The sequence below is a fragment of the Biomphalaria glabrata genome, chromosome 4 (assembly GCF_947242115.1).
Source record: "Biomphalaria glabrata chromosome 4, xgBioGlab47.1, whole genome shotgun sequence".
Lineage (NCBI taxonomy): Eukaryota > Metazoa > Mollusca > Gastropoda > Planorbidae > Biomphalaria > Biomphalaria glabrata.
In genome coordinates this window covers 39,629,727-39,649,975 of record NC_074714.1, presented here as the reverse complement: position 1 = coordinate 39,649,975, position 20,249 = coordinate 39,629,727, and the positions used below count along the sequence as shown (strand labels likewise).

Below are 20,249 nucleotides of genomic sequence, written 5' to 3'. Positions count from 1 at the left end.
TTTATCTAAAGCAAAAACCTCAGGACAACAGAAGTCTTGTTCCAGAAGTGACCCAATAAAACCAACTAAGCCCCAAAGATCACCGTAAATGGATGACCCCTTAACTTGGTAGACTACTTCACATATCTAGGAAGCATAGTATCGAATGACACCTCGCATACGTTGCCGCCTCTTTCGGTTTATCTATAAACCTCGAGAAAACAGAAGTCACCCAATAAAACCTACTCAACCTCAACGATCACCGTAAATGGACAGACCCTTAACGTGGTAGAACACTTCACATATCTAGTAAGTATAGTATCAAATGACGCCTCTCTTTCAAGGTAAGTTGATAACCGTCTGGCCAAGGCCAGTAGCGCTTTTGGACGCCTTGAAGCGAGAGTTTGGCGAAACAAATCGCTCCGCCTGCCTACAAAAATCAATGTCTACAAAGCGGTGGTTCTCTCAAACCTTCTATATGGATCTGTAATACAGAAAGCAACTAATACTACTTGAGCGCATTCATCAAAGATGCTTGCGCTACATCATGGCCATACGGTGGCAAGACCGCTCTACAAACAGCGATGCTCTTGCGAACGCCGGTATGGACAGTATAGACAGTATAGAGGGACTTCTTATGGTCCGACAGTTACACTGGGTAGGGCAAGTATCTCATAGGAGGGAAGAACGTATGCCAAAAGCAGTCTTTTTTTTTTTTGTGAGCTAAAAGTTGGTCGACGTAACAGAGGTGCCCCGCGGAAGCGCTTTAAAGGCCAGCTTGCCTTAGCTGACATAGAAGAGAGCACCTGGTTGCATGCGGCCTCAGAACAAGACATCCTGCGGGATACACATTTGAGACCAAAAGAAAATCCGCTGCCGACGACAAACGCAGATTGCGAAAAGAAAATCTTAATCGACCAACGGTGGACAATGATTATGCTTGCCCTGGATGTAGTAAAATATGAAGGTCGCGGCTGGGGCTGTGTAGCCACGGAAAATATTGCATTCTTATTAATCTTCGGACTCGAAGACGAGCCTTATTATTTTTATTATTATTATTATTATGTTAGAAATGAACGAGTAGTCATTCTCTGGCGCTGCCAGGGTCGAGTTTCGCTAAAGAGAAACAAAATTCATCGTAGTCCCTTTAACAGTTTCCACTGAGGAATTTTCTGGTGATGTGGCAGGTCTGCAGCAGTACCGCCCTCTGACAGGCAACGAAGATGTTCCTAGGAATGTTAAGGGCCTTGAAGGTGTCTGTGAGGTCAGTTGTTATTATCCCCTCGGTTGATATAACAATGGAGTATATTGTTATTTTGGACAATTTCCATAGACGCTTAATCTCCAAGCCTAGGTTCACATATTTTCTTTGTTTTTCTATCTCAGCTTTTCTTAAATTATGAGACAGTGGTACAGCGATATCGATAATGGTAGCGGTTTTTTTCTTTTTTATCGATGAACAGCAGATCCGGGCGATTGAAATCTACCGTTTTGTCGGTCAGAATAGGCCTATCCCAGTACAGCAGATTTTCAGTAGACTCGAGAACCTCTTGCGGAGAGTATTTATAATAAGGGGGAGTGTCCTTACCGATCAATGTGTACGTCAAAGCCAGGTGTTGGTGTATTAACTTTGCAACTTGGTTATGGCGACCTAGGTAGGCTGATTCTGATAGGGCTGGACATCCTGCCATAATGTGTTCAATCGACTCGCCCACATTTCCACATTTTCGGCATTTGTCGACAACATTGAGTTTCAGGATATGCTTCTCGTAATTTTTTGTCCTGATTACTCTGTCCTGTATTGCTGTAATAAAGCCTTCTGTTTCAGGGTAGAGATGACCTGCTTTGAGCCATGTTAAGGAAGCAGCCTTGTCGATTATTATTATCTTGCTATACTATGCAAAAGTATTTTGAATGTTTTTAAGTAGGGCCTATTGTTTTTAACACATTGTATTTTTGTATTTGTATATAATATAATTAATTGCATTTTTCAAAGTTCCATAACAAATAATAAGTAAAAAAAAAACTGTAATTTTGAGTTGGTGAAGGGTAACGCCCAAGGTCGATGCAATGCCGTTTGTCCGGAGCTACAAGAGGACACTTTTTAACCAAGACAGTGCTGCCAACTTTAAAACTTTAAGTGTGTCGGTAAAAATGCGAAAAAAAAATGTCATTATAAAAATGTAAACATTTCTGACCCGTCGAAATTCCTTTTTTTTTCTTGTCTAGTGGGGCTCACTTGTCTTTTCGGATCCCCGCAGACCCTCCCTTAAATCCGGCCCTGACAGAATTGAAAATTCAGCCCATTCTACGTTAGGGTATCATTAGAGCAACTAAAATACGTTATATTGACACCAAGACAATCATTTTGATTGTGTAAAAAGCATAAATTATAACAAAAACCTCAAAAATATATATTTGTGTACCATTCAAATTAAATAGCCTAGAACATATTGAGGGCACGACTGCTTTCAATGCATCATTTCTTTTTATACAAGTCTATGACAATCTATGAATACCAAAAGTTTTAGATGGATTAGACCATGAGTGGTTCCCAAACTTGTTTGTCTCGTAGACCCCTTGTCATGTTTTCTGGCTTTCGGTAGACCCCTGCTTAACTTGCAAATTGTTTCAAATTCATCAACATTTTATTTAAACTAATTTCTATCTGTAGTGAGTTGAAAAGGGAAAAAGTGATTGAAAGCTACATATTAAGATATAGAGATCTATCTTTTTTATTGACAAAATTCTAATTTAAGCCAATAAAATAACAATATTTATTAATGGAATCTCCAAACACACTATAAATGTTGTTGGTTTTTTTGTAGGTTTATCATTCGTTGCTATGGATATTATGTTTCAAATGAGAATGTGTTTCTCTTTGAAGTAGTGCTTCAAACATTAAATATTAATTAATTAATAATTTGTTAAAGTTTTGCAAAGAGCAGTTTCTCGTGTATTTCTTGATCTTCACGTCTGGCTCAAATATTGAGTCCGCGAAGATTTTTTCACTAACAAGAGAAGGGGCGAAGGCGAGTAACTGTCGCCTAAACCAGGAAGCTTCAAACATGAAGGGCTCATTAGTCTTGGCTGGCTACCCAACTAGCAGAAGTAAAACTGAATTCAAAACTCGTCTGCCTTACAAATATACTCAAACATGGGAAAGGTTAGGTGGGTCAACCCTGAGGAAAAATAAGGAGCCGGCGACCCTTATGCAGTTTGCAGCACAGATCACTACACCCTGTCAGAGCCTGTGACACCGTTGCTCCCTTACTGTATATATGTCGTTTGCAAAGAATTACATAAAAAGCTTTTTAATTTTATAACTCATGCTACCGATGTGACCTTGAACAGTATTATTGTTGCTTAAAGAATTTTTTTTCATAATATCAGATATATATGTAGGTTTGTGCAAAACAGTTTTTAAAACTACAACGGCTGGTAAAAATCTATCTATGGTGTTTTTCGTATTTTGCGAAAAAAAAAAGTAAAGTTTTCCTTTCACACCTTGTGATGATGTTAAGGTCATCTGGTGTGTTTTTTTTAAATCCTGAAATTCAAAATTCATCGAGACTCTAACCCAGAAAACCAGGTTCGGAAGCTAAGCGCTTAACCACTACCACCGCGCTCCCTATTTTGTTATCAGTAAACAGATATTGTAAGACGTCCACAAACCATCATCTTCTCTTTGTAATGTTAAAGAGAGATTTTGAACTTACAATTTTTGAATGTTCGAAAGTGTTTTAAATCTTTATCTTTTTACCAGTGTGACATTTGTATCAGATGATCCTCCAGCGCAATTAGTCTCATATATTCATAAAAAAGGCTATTGGCTTTTTTGACAAAGAAGGAATGAACAATTTTAACTAATCAATGCTATACAGTTGACATTTCTTTTGCTAAACATTACTTACATGTAGACAAAATTAAGTTATTTAAATAAATATTGAAATTAAATACAACAATTTTTCGTTTGAATAGCAGGATACATATTTTAAGAATTAACTTAGGTACAAATTACATCTTAGTGTGAAGAGCTACATTAATAGGATGTAAAAATTAAAGTCACGACCTGCTTAGATGAAATCTACTATCGTAGACCCCCGTGGACATCTCGTAGACCCCCAATTTGTTTTTTCACTTTCGTGGACCCCTTGGAGGTCTTCCTAGACCCCTGGGAGTCTATATAGACCACTTTGGGTATCACTTGATTAGACCGAACTCAAGTTATTGTAAATGTTAGTATTAGTAGCATATATATATATAAGTATTAATCGCTAGTTCATTATTATTATTACTATATTATTTTACTTCAAATTAATTTTAAACAATAATTTTGATATTTTCATCCACAATTATAGCCTAATAATAATAATAACAATGATACTAATAATAAACAAAAGAAATATATATATAGTTTACAACAAGCTGTTGTTTTTTTCTGTGAATAACTTTTAACCATGGAACTATACTAGTTCCATGTTTTAACATAGAAAATGTGCTGATTCCATATTATATATAATACATTTAATTATTTATTCAATTATTCTCTACCATGACTACCATTTTTAAAAAGACTTTTTTTTACATCGTTTTATTTTCATTACTATAGCCTTTATTTATCAATGTAAAGTAAAAACCTATTTGATAATAACGATAATAATAATAATAATGATAATCTTTATTATCCGTAAAGAAATTTGTCTTACAAATGTGTGCATTACACCAAACTAAAAATTATAACTATAGAAAACCAAAATGTACATTCACACCAGACTCACTCATAATTTACATGTGAAAAGTTAATATCAGATAGTTTATATTTAATGATTTTATGGCCAGGGGAACAAAAGAGTGTTTGTGTCTGTTTGTATTTGCTATCTGTGTCTTGTTTCTCTTTTGTGATGGTAGAATCACAACATCCTGACCCAAAGGGTGATTTTTTATTTCTAGAATTTTTTTTAGCTTTTTTTACCGATGGTTTGCCTCAAAAAGCTGTCCAAATGAGGATTGTTTTTTGCCAATGATTTTACCAGCAGCATTTAGGATTCTATGAAGTTTATTTTTATTTTGAATGTTTAGATTGCCAGACCAGGGAGGAGGAACTCGCCGCCCACTTCAGGCTAGAGGAATGGAGCTTATGTTCGCTTTTGCTGGCCTTAGAGTTGCAAATGCGACGCACAAATCTACTAGACAATTTTAGATGTACGGTTTCTTATAAAAAAAAGTTAAAGTGTAGCACAATATGAAAAACAAAAATAAATATGAAAAGGGCAGTAGACGAGGTAATGAGTAGATAATATATATATGCCTCTATTTCTTTATGGTAAAAAAAAAAGTATTAGTAGAAATTGAGAACAGGACATTTTAAGCAAATTAAATTTTACATTTTAGATTATGCCGATGGAGACTTTGGGTTCAATCATTGTTGTTAGTTTGAAAAGGGGGTTGTTTTCAATACCGGGCGCGGTGAATTCGATTTTTTTTTTGTAAGAGCTTGTTTTTGAAATTTTGTATTAGTTATACTATACTAAACTATTTTTTTTTAAATTATGCTAAAAGTTTTTTTTTTAATTTTAATTCATGGTTTAACTAAAAGTTTATCACCGAAAAAAATATAGTTAGATTAAACAAAACAAAATTAATTAAACTTTGACAACCTTTCTGAATTCTTTAGCAAAACATTTACAAAACATCAGGCATAATCGAATCATAATCATACAAGCCTTTACATTTTTTTATGTAATGCTAATTAAATTTCACAAAGATGTTAAAACAGAATGAAAATTGTACCAATGTTTTGCTCATATACATCTAAAAGTTCTAATGTTTTGCTCATATACATCTAAAAGTTATAAATATCATTGACTGCAATTTCAGTATCACGTTTGTATCTAGAAGAAGGGGGGGGGAGAGAAAATGATTACGTTTCGTCAGTTATTCTACATCTACGACATCTACTGAGATCCTTGCGCGAGCAGGTTTTCAAAGCATCTTTACAGTCCTCAGACAATGACGCTTGCGCTGGCTTGGACATGTTCGCCGGATGGAGGACAATCGCTTCCCAAAAATCATTCTCTACGGACACTGGCTCAAGAAAAACTGGTCGCCTCCACCTCCTTTACATAGATGTAATAAAACAGGACTTCAAATCAGTGAACATCAATACTGACAATTGGGAAGACATAGCTCTAGACCGCAACAGATGGAGAGAGACAGTGACCAAGAAAGCTATGGACAGCGAAAAAACATTGGCCCTGGAAGAAAAACGTACAATGCGAAAAATGGCCAGCTCCTCTACCACCGAAGCGAAAGTCAACTAGACCTGCGTTATCTGTGGACGGAAGTGTCACTCCAAAATAGGGCTCCACGGCCACATGAAGAAGTGTGCGAGATGAACCATAGTCGTTCTACTACTGAAGGAGGCCAACAAAGACACGTGGGAATTTGTGATGCTGCAGTAAACATTCATTCAACTGCTGCTGTTGCTCTTTTTGACTGATAATGGCTCCCGAATTCTCCATTTCATTTTCGTTGAAAATCTTTTAATCCTACACATGATATGATCATTCCTTTCATCCTGCACATGATATGATCATTCCTTTCATCCTGCACATGATATGATCATTCCTTTCATCCTACACATGATATGATCATTCCTTTCATCCAACACATGATATGATCATTCCTTTCATCCTGCACATGATATGATCATTCCTTTCATCCTGCACATGATATGATCATTCCTTTCATCCTGCACATGATATGATCATTCCTTTCATCCTGCACATGATATGATCATTCCTTTCATCCTACACATGATATGATCATTCCTTTCATCCTACACATGATATGATCAGTCCTTTCATCCGTGCCTACTCGTCGCTTGGTAGAAATATTTTGGATGTGGTATCGACATTATTTTTAAAGTCGTAACTTTTCATGATATGTCCAGAGCTTTCTTGCAAACCACTTTGTAATGACTTAATAACGATCAGTATTTTAAAGTTAACTTTGAAGCCCCATTATGGTTGGTAACTTGGTATCGACACGCCAATGTAGCAATAACTTTCTCCTTCCATAAGCGTCATGGGTGTTATTACATTTTACTGCTAAGAAGTTTCATTCATGTAAGCTTCTGTCATTTTGGCTTCTTCTAGAACCAGTTCACAATCAACCATTTTTTCCAACCAAAGAATAATATTCTCTCTGTAGCATACTATTCTCTGCACCAACGTGTGCATGTATGCATGTTTTGCCTGCATCATTCGTCTCATCACCGTATTCCAGAGAGCTTATGTTTTTGTTTTGAGTTTTGGCTTATCTTGTCCTGGCAGCCATCTCCCAACAAGTTTAAGTGGGTGATTTACCTTTCATTTATTCGGCGGCAAAATCAATCCTTCTGAATCATCAGTCTTGTTATCCTCAGTAAACAATGAGTTGATAGTACCAAATGTTTACCATACTTACGAGCCCTACAGGTTAATGAGTCATCACTGTCAATAGCTGCACGGTCTGCACCCTATCTGAGGCATCATCTAGAACTTGTTAATCGTAATATAAACTAGTATACTTTGCTATCTGTAATTACTTTTTGCACCTTTGTAAACTAAGAATCTGTTAATTACTTTAAAAATATATCTAGCTTTTTGCCAATTTGATTTCCTCTGAATCATACAGCCTTTAAATCTTCTGCATGCCAAAGCTGAAGACACCATCTTGAGTGTGATTGAATCAATATAGAATAAATGTCCTTTTATGGCCACTCCAAATAGAAGATACTGAAACCGAATGAACTGCTACAAGCGATGTTATCAGTGTGTTTTACTCTTTGATGTATAAATCAGGTAATTACAGAGCAACTTTGCCAAGGCTTGGTAAAGAATAGTTTTTAACAAATGTTGACCAGAAATGTTCGAATGGCTCCATATCTCCCGCCAGCATCTTAACAAATCCCTTTTCAATTGCAAACTGACAAAATAGTTGTTGATTGCATCATTTTTAAATAATCAAAGTCGTGGATCACATGATCAGAAAACAAAGGATATTCGATTCAAATCTAACTCCTATTTTAAAAAAAAAAAATTGAACTTTTACGTAACTGAAAAAAATTACCCAAACTTTTTTCTAATTCATTATTAACCTTTTTCTTTAACTACAACTCTGTTATTGTTTGGCTAACTCTGGCCCATCACTGGACACACATTTCTTCTAGTTAAATGGTGCAGTGCTGTTCTAATGCGTTCATGCATAGATTAATGTAACGAGGGATTACATTTAATACAGTAAAGAAGAAGAAAGAAAAACCAATAAAGAAAATTTAAAGAAACAGAAAGAATTTATAAAAAGTATATTACAATTAAACAACTAACTCAAAAAGCTGCAGAGTCAACAATGTAATATCTAAGGATAACAACAAAAACCTATTGTCATACATTAAGTCTAAGAAAATGGAAACAACAAGAGTAGCACCATAATGATAATGAAACTAAAGCCAGCATTCTAAAAAAAGTACTTTGCATCAGCATTCTCAGGAGACATATTACTTAATTTGAACCAAGTAAACAACATAGGAGATATAGAAGTACAAGAAAATGGGATCCAGAAACTATTAGTTAACATTAAACCGAAAAAAATCCTCTGGATCTGATGGTATTCCAACTAGATTACTCAAAGAACTAAGCAATGAACTAGCACCACTGTTCCAAATACTTTTTCAGGCATCTCTTAACCAGGGCAGAGTACCAAGGGACTGGAAAGAAGCTAATGTCACCCCCCTATTTAAAAAAAAGGATACAAATCTAACCCAGTAAACTACAGACCAGTATCACTAACAAGCATCACATGCAAAATCCTAGAACACATAATATGTAGCAACATCATACCACTTTGACAAACATAATGTCCTTACTCCATACCAACATGACTTTAGAAAATATAGATCATGTGAAACACAACTAATAGGACTAATTGATGATTTTTCATAAGATTTAAATAATATTGAGTTAATAATAATAATAAGGCTTGTCTTCGAGTCCGAAGATTAGTGAGGAGTGCAGTATTTCCCGTGACTGCGCAGCCCCAGCTGTGACCTACATATTTTGCATTACTTAATAGATGCTATCTTTTTAGATTTTTCCAAGGCTTTTAACAAAGTTCACCACCATAGTTTGCTTAAAAAAATATTTTGTGCGTTGATGGTCCATTGCATCAGTGGATTAAAGATTTTCTGATAGGGAGAGAACAAACTGTAATAATAAATGGCTCTAAATCAACACCTACTATTTTTAATATACATAGATAATTTACCACATAGCATTAGTTCAGGAACAAAAGTCAGATTATTTGCAGACGATTGCATAATATATAGAACAATAAAAACAACACAAGATACAGAAATAGAAATTTTACAAATGAGAATTAGATGAATTACAGAAATGGGAATCAAATTGGAGCATGTCTTTCCACCTAGAAAAATGTCAGTTGTTAAGAGTAACAAAAAAGCTAAAACAAATTAATTCCACTTATCTTATTCATGGTGAACTAGTAAGACAGACTAAAAACGCAAAATACCTAGGTGTTATAATAAATGAAAAACTGTCATGGAATCCACATATTGATGCAACTAAAAAATCAAACTAAGCATTAGGGTTTATTAAAAGAAATTTCTATAAATCAAATATGAACATAAAACTAAAATGTTATTTAACCTTGAAACTGGAAAAGACACAAAATAGAGCAGTGACTCAGTGAGATTCATAACAACCACTACATTTAGAAAGCCTTCAGGAGAGAAGACTCAAATGTAAAGTAGCAATTATATATAAAACACTAAACCATAAGCTTCAAATGGAAAAACAAAATCTTATAAGATACTCAGGAACAAAGATAAAGCACAATCCTCGTTCCATATGCTAGGACAAATTTGAAAAAATGCCCCTTCTTCACCAGTGCTATTAGAGAATGGAATGGGTTGCCTGAGCCAACCAGGAAAACCAGTGACTTGGCAGAATTTAAGTCATTGGTTAACATGCATAACTAGATGCGTAATCATCTTCTTTTTTGAAGTAACGTCTGTATTATATAAGATAAGAAGATCAGTAAGAGATAGAGCAACAGCTGGTCGCCATTTTTTTCTTGTGTGCATTCTAGTTTTACCATGTGCAATATAAAGGCACCGAGATACAGGAGTTGATATATTCGATGTTAGTGGTTCACCTACCATCATATCGATGTTTAATTTAGTTCTGAGATTAAAACGCAATAATTGTTTTACTATGAAATGCTAAATGTATTCAGTTTTGATGAAAGATGTGGATTTAAGTTTATAAAAAAAAAATATTATATATATATAACATATATATATATATATATATATATATATAAAACATTTTATTGAAGTGTCGCGCTGAAATTTTGATCATATCCTGCATTGAAATAATCAGCATTTCGGACAGTATCCAGATATGTCTACTATAACAAGTAATCCCGGACTTATTATTAATAACTCAAGCTCTTAACTTTTTCTATATCAGGAATTTGCATAACTTTTGCAACATTCAAAATAACTGAATTTTACCACAATGGCAATATGTCTTTAAAAAAAACAACTAACAACAACGTAGATTCGTGTATTCATCTTTCCACATGATCACATCTGATTGTAGCATCGTATAGTTCTGAGTGAATAGTCCTCATTTGTTCTGGGGTATACTTATGTCCTGAGACACTCCATCGCAATCCGCATCCAGTTGGATCGGGGCGTTTATAAGGGAACATGTATGTGTTGATGATAGGGACCCCAGCTAGCTTTCCGCATATGCCAGTGACGTACACATCTTCCAGCCAAAACAAAGGCACTCGGAGCGTCGTCTCGTACAGCAGGGCCGCCGCGCTAGTAGTCATGGCGTAGGATGTTCCCGAGACATACAGGGGGAATACAGTCTGGTTATATATGTTCTCTGAGGTGTAGTATTTTGATCTTGTGTATCGTATGGGCTCTACGCTCTTGTGCAGCCGACCTATGATGAACAGTTTCCCGCCTCCTGGCGAGGCCGCTGTTGTGTTCAGAGTCTTAAGCAGCAAGGGAACATTCACATACATGTCGTCATCACTCTTGAGCAGGAAGTCGCTCTGAGGGCAGTGCTGGCTCGCCCACTTTAGGAGCGACACTGACTTAAGGCTGAGGTTTTTGTAGTGATCCACATAGCTTTCCTGCAATATGTCGCCATGGATGCGGGCCTCCTCGTCTATCCTTTTCTGGACTTCGCTGGGAACGGCGTCGCTCTCCGAACCAATGAAGAACACTAGAACCGCCTTGTTACTAGCAACTTTGGCGTAAGATCCCCAAGTATCTCGGATAGCTTGCCTGGATTCGAACTTGTCTCGACTAACCGTTACTCCCATGACTAACGTTATGTCATGGTTTTGGCAGTTTTTCCTAGGATAAATCCTGTATTCATATAAATGGGGATTAATTATTGGTTTACTGCTAATGAGATTACTCGCCATTTCTTTGTCTACCTTTCCATTTTTGGGGGACTCGACCAACAAGCTCAAAATATTGTCAGATTTACTGTTGTTCAGTTTAGGGGCAAACAATGATGACTCGTCAATTTTGTACAGACGCATTTCAGTTTTCCTGACTTCAGAAATATCAAGATTTTGTAAAGCAATGTTGGTGTCCAATGGACCAGGACCGCCATCTTTCTTGTTTTGAAAGAGGTCGATGACAAAAGAAATCAAGAAGAAGATTGCCACTATCAGAAGTATACATCGGATCTTGCGGGTACATCTTGATGAAAAGATCATTGTGTGTTGCAGTGTACAAGGCTAAAAGAAGAAATAAAAAGAGTTATTTTTGTGATGATTTAACATTGAATCAAGGTAACGAAAATAAAAATATTAAAATGTATCTAAGGATAACAGAAACTCGTGTCGTCACGAAACGAAAGAAACCAAGAATCATCTCTCTATCTGTCTGTTTCTCTCTTTTTCTGTCTGTCTCTCTCTCTCTCTCTCTCTCTCTCTCTCTCTGTCTCTCTCTGCAATAGCCACATTGTGCGTCGTAGTTCTCTTTAAAACAAACGAAGTATGAACCTATCAGACAAAGGACTATCAGCTGGGCTTGGACAGCATGCTCATCACTGAAGTTGTCACCAAGCAACCTTTTGCGTCGTGGGGTGAATTTAAAATGTCCGACTACTTGCAAGTCACGGTCTCGTCACATCAAAAAGTCGTCGAGTGCAACGGAACAAACATCTGCGGCAGAGGCTCCAATAGGCCGGATAGCACTGCGTCACAAACATCTGCGGCAGAGGTTCCAATAGGCCGGATAGCACTGCGTCACAAACATCTGCGGCAGAGGCTCCAATAGGCCGGATAGCACTGCGTCACAAACATCTGCGGCAGAGGCTCCAATAGGCCGGATAGCACTGCGTCACAAACATCTGCGGCAGAGGTTCCAATAGGCCGGATAGCACTGCGTCACAAACATCTGCGGCAGAGGTTCCAATAGGCCGGATAGCACTGCGTCACAAACATCTGCGGCAGAGGTTCCAATAGACCGGATAGCACTGCGTCACAAACCGGGTATGCTTTGGGAATTACTGCATTATGTTTTATACTTTTATAATATTTAGCCAAAAAGTTCTTGACATTTTGTGCTCCACATACAATTCATGATGGGGAAAAAATTGAGAAGAATAGACTAAAAAATTAAGTTATCTCAAAGTAGACAGGGTTGAAGCTATTTCTGATTCCTTTATCTTCCCAACCCAGCACCGGATTTCATAAGGCCCTTAGCTATTTCAGATATGGAGCTTTTGTAATCAATATAAGACACTTTATTCCTTTGCTTTTTTTGGGGGGCCACTAGGCAGGTTGGGGCCCTAAGTTATAGTTTATTTTTCCTGTATGTAAATACAGCAATGTCCCCACCACAAGACTCACGGTAGCAGTTTAAAAAAAAGACTGGTTCAGTAGGCCTGCATATCTCGTTATTGTTGACTCTTGCTGTACAAAAACACGTTTTAAATATTTCAGAAAACTATCAACGTAGCGTACTGTTACTAAGAATCATTCAAACAATTCAGGAAACAAATTAGTCAAAAGCCTATCCCGTCATTTATCCCGGAAATGTCGTTTAGTGTGTGCTCTAATATCACACTATTGAGTTACCTTATCTGAAATATAAATCAACTAGCACTTAAAGTGTAGCGCTTGAAGTGAGACATCTTTTATTATATATGAAATTATATTGGTGCGTCTTCGGTTCGATCTATTAAACAAGTGGAGTTCACATTTATTTCTAATTAGACACAAGTTAACGAGGGTGTCATTCAGCCATCACAACGACCATACACATTCAATATTTTAAACAAACGTTTCTGCTTGCTGGGCGAGAGATATGCGCTTCTTACTGTCGTCACGTTCGTTCTAAGGACAGCGATTCTGCTAGTTGTCATTGCTAAATATCTAGGCTAGTACATAAGCATAATAATCTTCGTTCATTAAATACAAGTATTAAATTCAGCCATCCTTACTACCAATTTTTTTTTTCTTCTGTCAAAAGATTTTGAAAAAAAAAAGTTATGGACCAAATATAGTTTGTTACAGGAAAAATAAAGGAAGCATAATATTTCAGGGAATTGGTTGCCTGGCATGCGAACTGGAATGTCGTCCTGGTTTCAAACCCTGCCCACAGCGAGATTCGAGCTAGCATGAAATAATCTTCAACTCCGAAGGCACATCAGAGCTATGTAAAACAAAACAAAATAATTGATTTGAATTACTTCGCATCATTCATGCCTTTCTACGATTAACATTGTCATTGAGTTTCAAAGTAATGTGCTAAAATCTTTTTAAGAATGATCCCCATCAGTGTTGTCTTCTAGTCTGATGGTGGAAGTTGTAGCCTGAAATGGTTCTCGGCTTTTTCTTCCTACACAAATGTTTACGTTTTAAAAGATAATACTAATTGAACTTTCTTATTTACCTAGAACATAATTTAGAAGAGGATCAATTCATACTTTATGTTCAAATAAAAACGAATTGTATCTGATCGGAATTGGATTATCATTTAAAATAAAGAGCTCAGTGTGGGGTTCGAACCTACGACTTTCGCGTTATTACCGCGTCACTCAAATTCGCTGCCAGTTTCAGAAATTTCCAGACTACCAACGTTTGACCAACTTGTTTCTTCCATTTTTCACCAACAATGAAGAGAGAATATGGCTTAATTGATAAATCAGAATTAAAAAGAAAATTCAACATTTTTTTGTTTTGTTTTGTTTGTTTTTGTTTTTAAATAATTGATCAGTTGTAGCTCTAAAATGTGTAATAAAAACTTCTGTGGGAGAATATGGAGGTATTCCAACATCATTCATCGGCTTTATAGGTCGTCCGTCAGGCATCGAAACAATTTAGTTTTGGTCTCTATAATTAGCATATATACATTTTAAAATATTACACGTTAACGTAGGCCTTTCCCTCTTCCTTAAGTGCGTCACGGCATTAAAATAGCTTCTTACATGCGTACTGGGAAGCCTGATTTTAAATTTCAATAGTCGTGTGTAGCGTTTCCAATGCAAACAGGTGACAGTCAACCTCCCCCCCCCACACACACACACGCTTAAACATTGCCGATTATTCTGCCCCGATCAAGTTACCCCGGTTATGAATGAATGGGGTGTTGGGCAGACGGTGTGTGTGCCCTGCGTGAAACTACACGTTTTGAAAATGGGTTGGTCTTTTCCCATGGTTCAACACGCACACACTACTGACGAAAAAAAACAAACTAATTCGTTTGAGTGAGAACAGACACATTCACAAACATAATGACAGCGTACAACAAGCTCATAGTTTATTTTTTTTTACAAATGATTGTATTTAGGCCAATTCATGGATAAATGTCAGGAAAACAGTTGGGTCGCGAGGGTTGCGGACCTCACTTGATAATATCCAAGTGGATTTTTTTTTTCCCAATCAAAGACGTGTTTTTCGAAAACAAAAACAAAAAAAGACATGTTAGTTTAGCTACATTAGTTTAGATACGTTCATGCATGAAATGACAACTAAATGTCCAGACTGTCACATCATACTTTATATCGAGTGCAAAATGTTAATCCGAATTTTTCCTATGTATTAGAAACAAGTATTTAAAAACTGTTTTCAAGCAAAAAAAAACAACAAAAAACAATGTCTTCGAAGCTAGTGTAACGCAAGTTAGGCCCAATCGCCATGTGTGATTATATCTACGAAAACTTTTACAATCACCTAACATGCTTTGAAACGTGGAACGCATAGGCAGATAAACACTGCAATAAACACTTGAATGGAGAGTGTACATTATGAGTGGACATAAAGAAATAAAACTTGTACACGTTACACAGATTGCTTGATATCACACTGTTGCTAGCAAAGCCGAATGTGACACACCGTAGTAGCCACTTTAACGACCAGTCTGCTAAACTTTACTTGAGCTGGTGCAGATATTAACCAACTATGTCCTACTAATATAAAAGCAAATAAGGTTTTAGTGTTTCTCTTTAAATAAAAACAAAACAAAAAACAAACCCTGATCATATCAGTTTTGACATCTTAACGTGTCTGGGATTTGATACTCTTGGCTTTTTGATATGACGAGCTCAGAAATAGTGCAGCTAAAATGTAAGGGATCCTTAGAGGAGTACAGGCGATTTTAAAAGAAAAGTGTTCAACGAATGTATAGACCAGTCACTTTTAGGTCAGTGTTTCTTGACCCGTGGAGCGAGCCAAAACATTCAGTGTACTTGGTATTAAGTTCTACATTTAGATTTGAATATCGATCACGTAAAAAACTAGGTCATTACTAACGATTCAAAACAATACAAGTATCAAGCAGTATCTCATCCTTTCAGACTTTTCTCGCCAGAGACGTCTGCTAAAATCTCTACCCATCTCACGTATGAACGGCCAATTTGCCCTGTTGCAGTCTACAGTTCAGATGTCTTATATTATGTGTGTACAAAATGTAAATGTTTATTTAGCTTGATTAGAATCAAGAGTATTAAAAATGTGTTCACATTTAAAGCTTAAGCCTGATAGATTACATTAAAAATGGGTTCACATTTAAAGCCTCAGCCTGGTAGGTTACAGCTACAAGACATGCGAATATGAAAAGACCAACATATGTATACTTATAACTTTTGAGGTCATGTTGTGTGCCGATACTACCACAAATGCTATAGAAATTAGCCTTTTGAGATTCCATGTCACTTTTCCCCAAGTGAAACTCTTAACATTCTATTTATCCACCAAGTAACAAAGTGATTTATTATCAATCAGTTTAGAACGTAAGATTATAAAACGCTCAGGATAATAACTTTTGTTCTAGGAATATAGCAACAGGGCCGGCCTTAGGCATAAGTAAACTAGGCAGAAGCCTAGGACCTCCGAAGAAATAGCGAAACTAGCGAACAGTGTTGTTCTTGGAGTACACTAGGTTTTAAACAACTAGAGCAGTTTTATTTTTTCGTTTTTTATTTTCAATTTTTAATTTTTCTATTTCACCCAAAATTCACTTCGCCCAGGGCCTCCAATTATCTAAGGCCGCCCCTGATAACAAGATTGACGTATGGTTAGTCAAGAGACAGGAAAGATTAATAAGCGAAATGTAAGTGTTTGTTTTACATTTCATAGCTATAGGTAATTTTAATTGTTTATTTTTCGACACGCAAACAGATCAATTGATCTAGATTTTAACATTAATGTTACAGTTAGAATTTAAGTAATCAACTGAAAGTCTTACCTGTATTCATTGAATGAAATACAACATATATTTAATATTATAAAGCTATTGATCGTTTTGAAGACATTTTATCGGTGGAAGACCCAAACAGAACTTGCCACTGATAACAAGAAAGATAATCGTGTGTTCAAGTTCACCGCGCCTCCTACCGTGAATGTTGTGTGTACTGTTCATGTCACAAGTCTTTTTCAATTAAAGAAAAAAATTAAGCTACCTGTACTTGGTAAAATATATTCCGGGTATTCTTGTTGGTAGCGTGAATTGTTAGCCCTAGAGCCGGAACGTTTCGCCCCCCTGGTTTCTTGGCTTAACCTGAATCTAAGTAGGCTCGACTCGGTGATAATCAAAACAGTTTCAGGGTAGACAATTCTCTAGCATCTAACACTGCTTCAGTATTTATATATGAGTTGGACCCTATAACGGGAGCATTTACTTACCATAGCATGTAAGATATAGATATCAGCACTCAGTAAGCTTGGTCTGGACTTCGAAACCGTCGTTTAGCTACAATTTCTTCACTATTTTCTCAATGTTACATCCTCATTTGTGTCAGCACTAAGTTTGAAACTTAACCGTTGTCAAAATTTTACAAATTAAAGAAAATAACTCTATATTGATTGCCTGCCTCTTGTCCACTTGTAATGTTTTGGCTTAGTAAGTAACGCCAAGTTTATAAGACAAATGTATTGTCTACGTCGGAAGTGACAAAATATGTAGGTCACAGTCAGGGCGTTGGGAGAGGAATGCCTCGGGATGTATAGTGTACATTATACAGCTACCATAGTTCTTTAACCAGTGGATCCAGATGTGCTAACAAGGGATGCCCTCAGGCGTTTACTATTTCTATTATTACAAAGCTTATATCAACTCACACTCTCTCTCTCTCTCTGTCTGGTTAAACGTTTGAGCACGTTATTTTTTCCCACACCCATTAATCAGATCAAGTTGAAGGTTCGCACAATTATTCATCGGTGAAGACAAAACATGTATTAAAAAAAATGAATTAGTCATTAATTACTGGTAATTCATTATTTTGTTTGATACCGATAAGGGGAATTAATTCTTCAGTATTCAGAGATAAAGCGGTAAAGCGCTTGGCTTCCGAACCAGGGTCTGGGGTTCGGATTCTGGAGAAAACTGGGATTTTTAATTTCGGGATCTTCGTGCGCCTCTAAGTCCATCCAGCTTTTATGGGTACCTGACATTAGTTGGCGGTTGGTCGTTGTGCTGGCCACATGACAACCTCGTTAATCGTAGGCCACAGAGTGACCTTTACATCATCTGCCTATAGGCCACAATGTCTGAAAGGGGAACTTACTTACTAACTATTCAGAGATCTGGCTAAATATTTGAGGTTTTGCCCCCTTAGATAATTGTACACGTTATTTCTCCCACACTCTTTCCCGAATCAAGTTGAAGTTCTTGAATTTCGAATACGTCTCTAAAGACGTGTCCAGAAATATGACAGTTTATGTAGGCCTATATCTTTGGGGAGAATGAAGAGCTAATTGGCCGCATATTGAAAATACTGGTTTGAAAGTTATCATTTTCAATATGATTTAATCATCTATCAAATTAAAATTAGCTTAAATCTTTTTAATCAATGAAAAGTGTTTTTTACGTATGACTGCTTCGGTGGGACTACAATAATGAATTATTACAATTTATTACAAATAAAAAGAACAATAGAACAAGAAATGATAGACCATCATCAGATTCATAAAGAAAGAATTAATATTTTAACATTACTTTTCTTTGTAATCTTTCGTTATACTCTGCTCGATGCTGGGAACATATAGACCTATATCTCTAATATTAAAATGAGTTTAAAATTTAGTTTTGAGAATAAACATTTTGTTAAAATTACTTGAAATAAACATAATAAGAAACGTTTTTAAAAAATAGATTTCCCGAGAATTTCACTGCCAGGATCCACCATCCATTTTCCAATCTGTCCTATATAGCTACTTACTTTTTCTTGTGGACCTTCAAGGGAGCATATGGCCGCAACCACATCTATACAACTCTGTTTAAGCAGCTTCCTTCATCTCCTCCCATAAGTCATATCAGTATCCTCAGCTTCACTGAAGTCTGACTTCTTCCAGGTTAGTTCAGGTCTGCCCACTTTCCTTTTTCCTTGCGGATTCCAATCTAGTGCCTTACTTGCAACATTGGTAGCTGTTTTTCACAACTTGTGCCCTATCCAGGTAACCTTAACCTGTGCTATATAGGCTACTTAAACTAAAAATAAATACATAACAACAGATGGGTCTAAATAAAATGGGGTATCAAGAAAACTTGGTGAACTAATTAATTGGTTTAAGTCAATCATATTACGCAATCTATTATGTTTAAAATACTTTTTTTTATTTCTTAAACAAATAAACAAATTTAAAAAAAAGATTCTTGGACTGCTTCCCAACTAAGGAAAAAGGAGTGGGAGACTTTTGTAAGTCACATTTCAAACCAGGTAAAGAATAAACTCTTTACTTACCATATAAAAAATCCACGTTTAAAAGGGAGTGTAGCGACGTTTACAAACAGAGGCAGGGCATGTATGGAGTTTTGTTTTGTTTTTTAATATTAACCCTTTCGTGTTTGTTTATTTTTTTAAATGTGTGTATTTGGGAAGGGGAGTGGAGATGGACAAAAATGAGTTGTTTAAACATATTTGTAGAGTTCAGAAAGTTTTCTGAGACATTTTGTTGTAAAGTACAACAGACGTCTTCTTCGTTATTTTCAACGGAAATGTACACGTAGACTACGATACAGTTTAAGCAATTATTTCTCTAACTGCTCTAAGTAACAATAAGTACCTCTTCAAAAGACAAAGAGTATCTCCTAAAGAGAAGAGATTCTTCATGAATGAATACTAAATGAAATTACACACGATTTAGAAGGCAAGGTAGACTCATCTTTTCTGTTAGTGCTTATAGACACGAACATATTTTTTTGTTCTCATTATCCATCAGCAAGGCCGGCCTTAGGCATAGGATAACGAGGCTGCGCCTAGAAACTCCAGTAGGTGGCCTTTGGCACAAGACTGAGAGAAGAAATAGCGAAACATGGATCAAATCCCAAGCCTGGTAGAATAATATTGCTCTATGTCTACTGGCCTAGCTCCAAGTCTGATTGAACTTTTACTCACGAATGTTTAAACTTTTCATATTTTCATAGCTATCAATTCATTGAATAAAATGAATATTAACAATGTAATTATCTTAAGAACATTAATAGTATCCTGTGGTGTCATGTCGTCAAAATAATTCAATAATATCGACAATACTTTCGGAACTTACGCATTGTCTTTTATTGGCGGACATGGGGTTGTTGAAGGTAGTTCATAGTTTCTGATACACAAGCTGAACATATGCAACTGTCTTCGTAACCTTGTTCAAAAATCTGTCTGTGTTAATGGAATAATACTTTCTGTTAAATCCAGTTTATGGGAACGTTTGTGAATGCACCTTAGGGGTTAGTT

At 36.2% G+C, this 20,249-nt stretch overlaps 1 protein-coding gene across 4 annotated transcripts; it reads right to left on the bottom strand.

Moving 5' to 3' along the window:
- Nucleotides 1–4,639: 4,639 nt before the first annotated feature.
- On the bottom strand, nucleotides 4,640–20,156 carry LOC106056026 (beta-1,3-galactosyltransferase 1-like). Of its 4 annotated transcripts, XM_013212577.2 has the most exons (3): nucleotides 20,068–20,156; nucleotides 18,741–19,009; nucleotides 4,640–11,811 (listed from the first exon to the last, which is right to left on the bottom strand). In XM_013212577.2, the coding sequence occupies exon 3, from the start codon at nucleotides 11,788–11,790 to the stop codon at nucleotides 10,615–10,617; it is 1,176 nt and encodes a 391-aa protein (XP_013068031.2). In that variant the 5' UTR covers nucleotides 11,791–11,811; nucleotides 18,741–19,009; nucleotides 20,068–20,156; the 3' UTR covers nucleotides 4,640–10,614. The 4 variants fall into 4 exon arrangements, with proteins under 4 accessions (XP_013068031.2, XP_055882743.1, XP_013068029.2 ...); XM_056026768.1 differs by lacking the exons at nucleotides 18,741–19,009; nucleotides 20,068–20,156 and adding an exon at nucleotides 16,983–17,130; XM_013212575.2 differs by lacking the exons at nucleotides 18,741–19,009; nucleotides 20,068–20,156 and adding an exon at nucleotides 16,769–16,967.
- Between the last annotated feature and the right edge of the window lie 93 nt (nucleotides 20,157–20,249).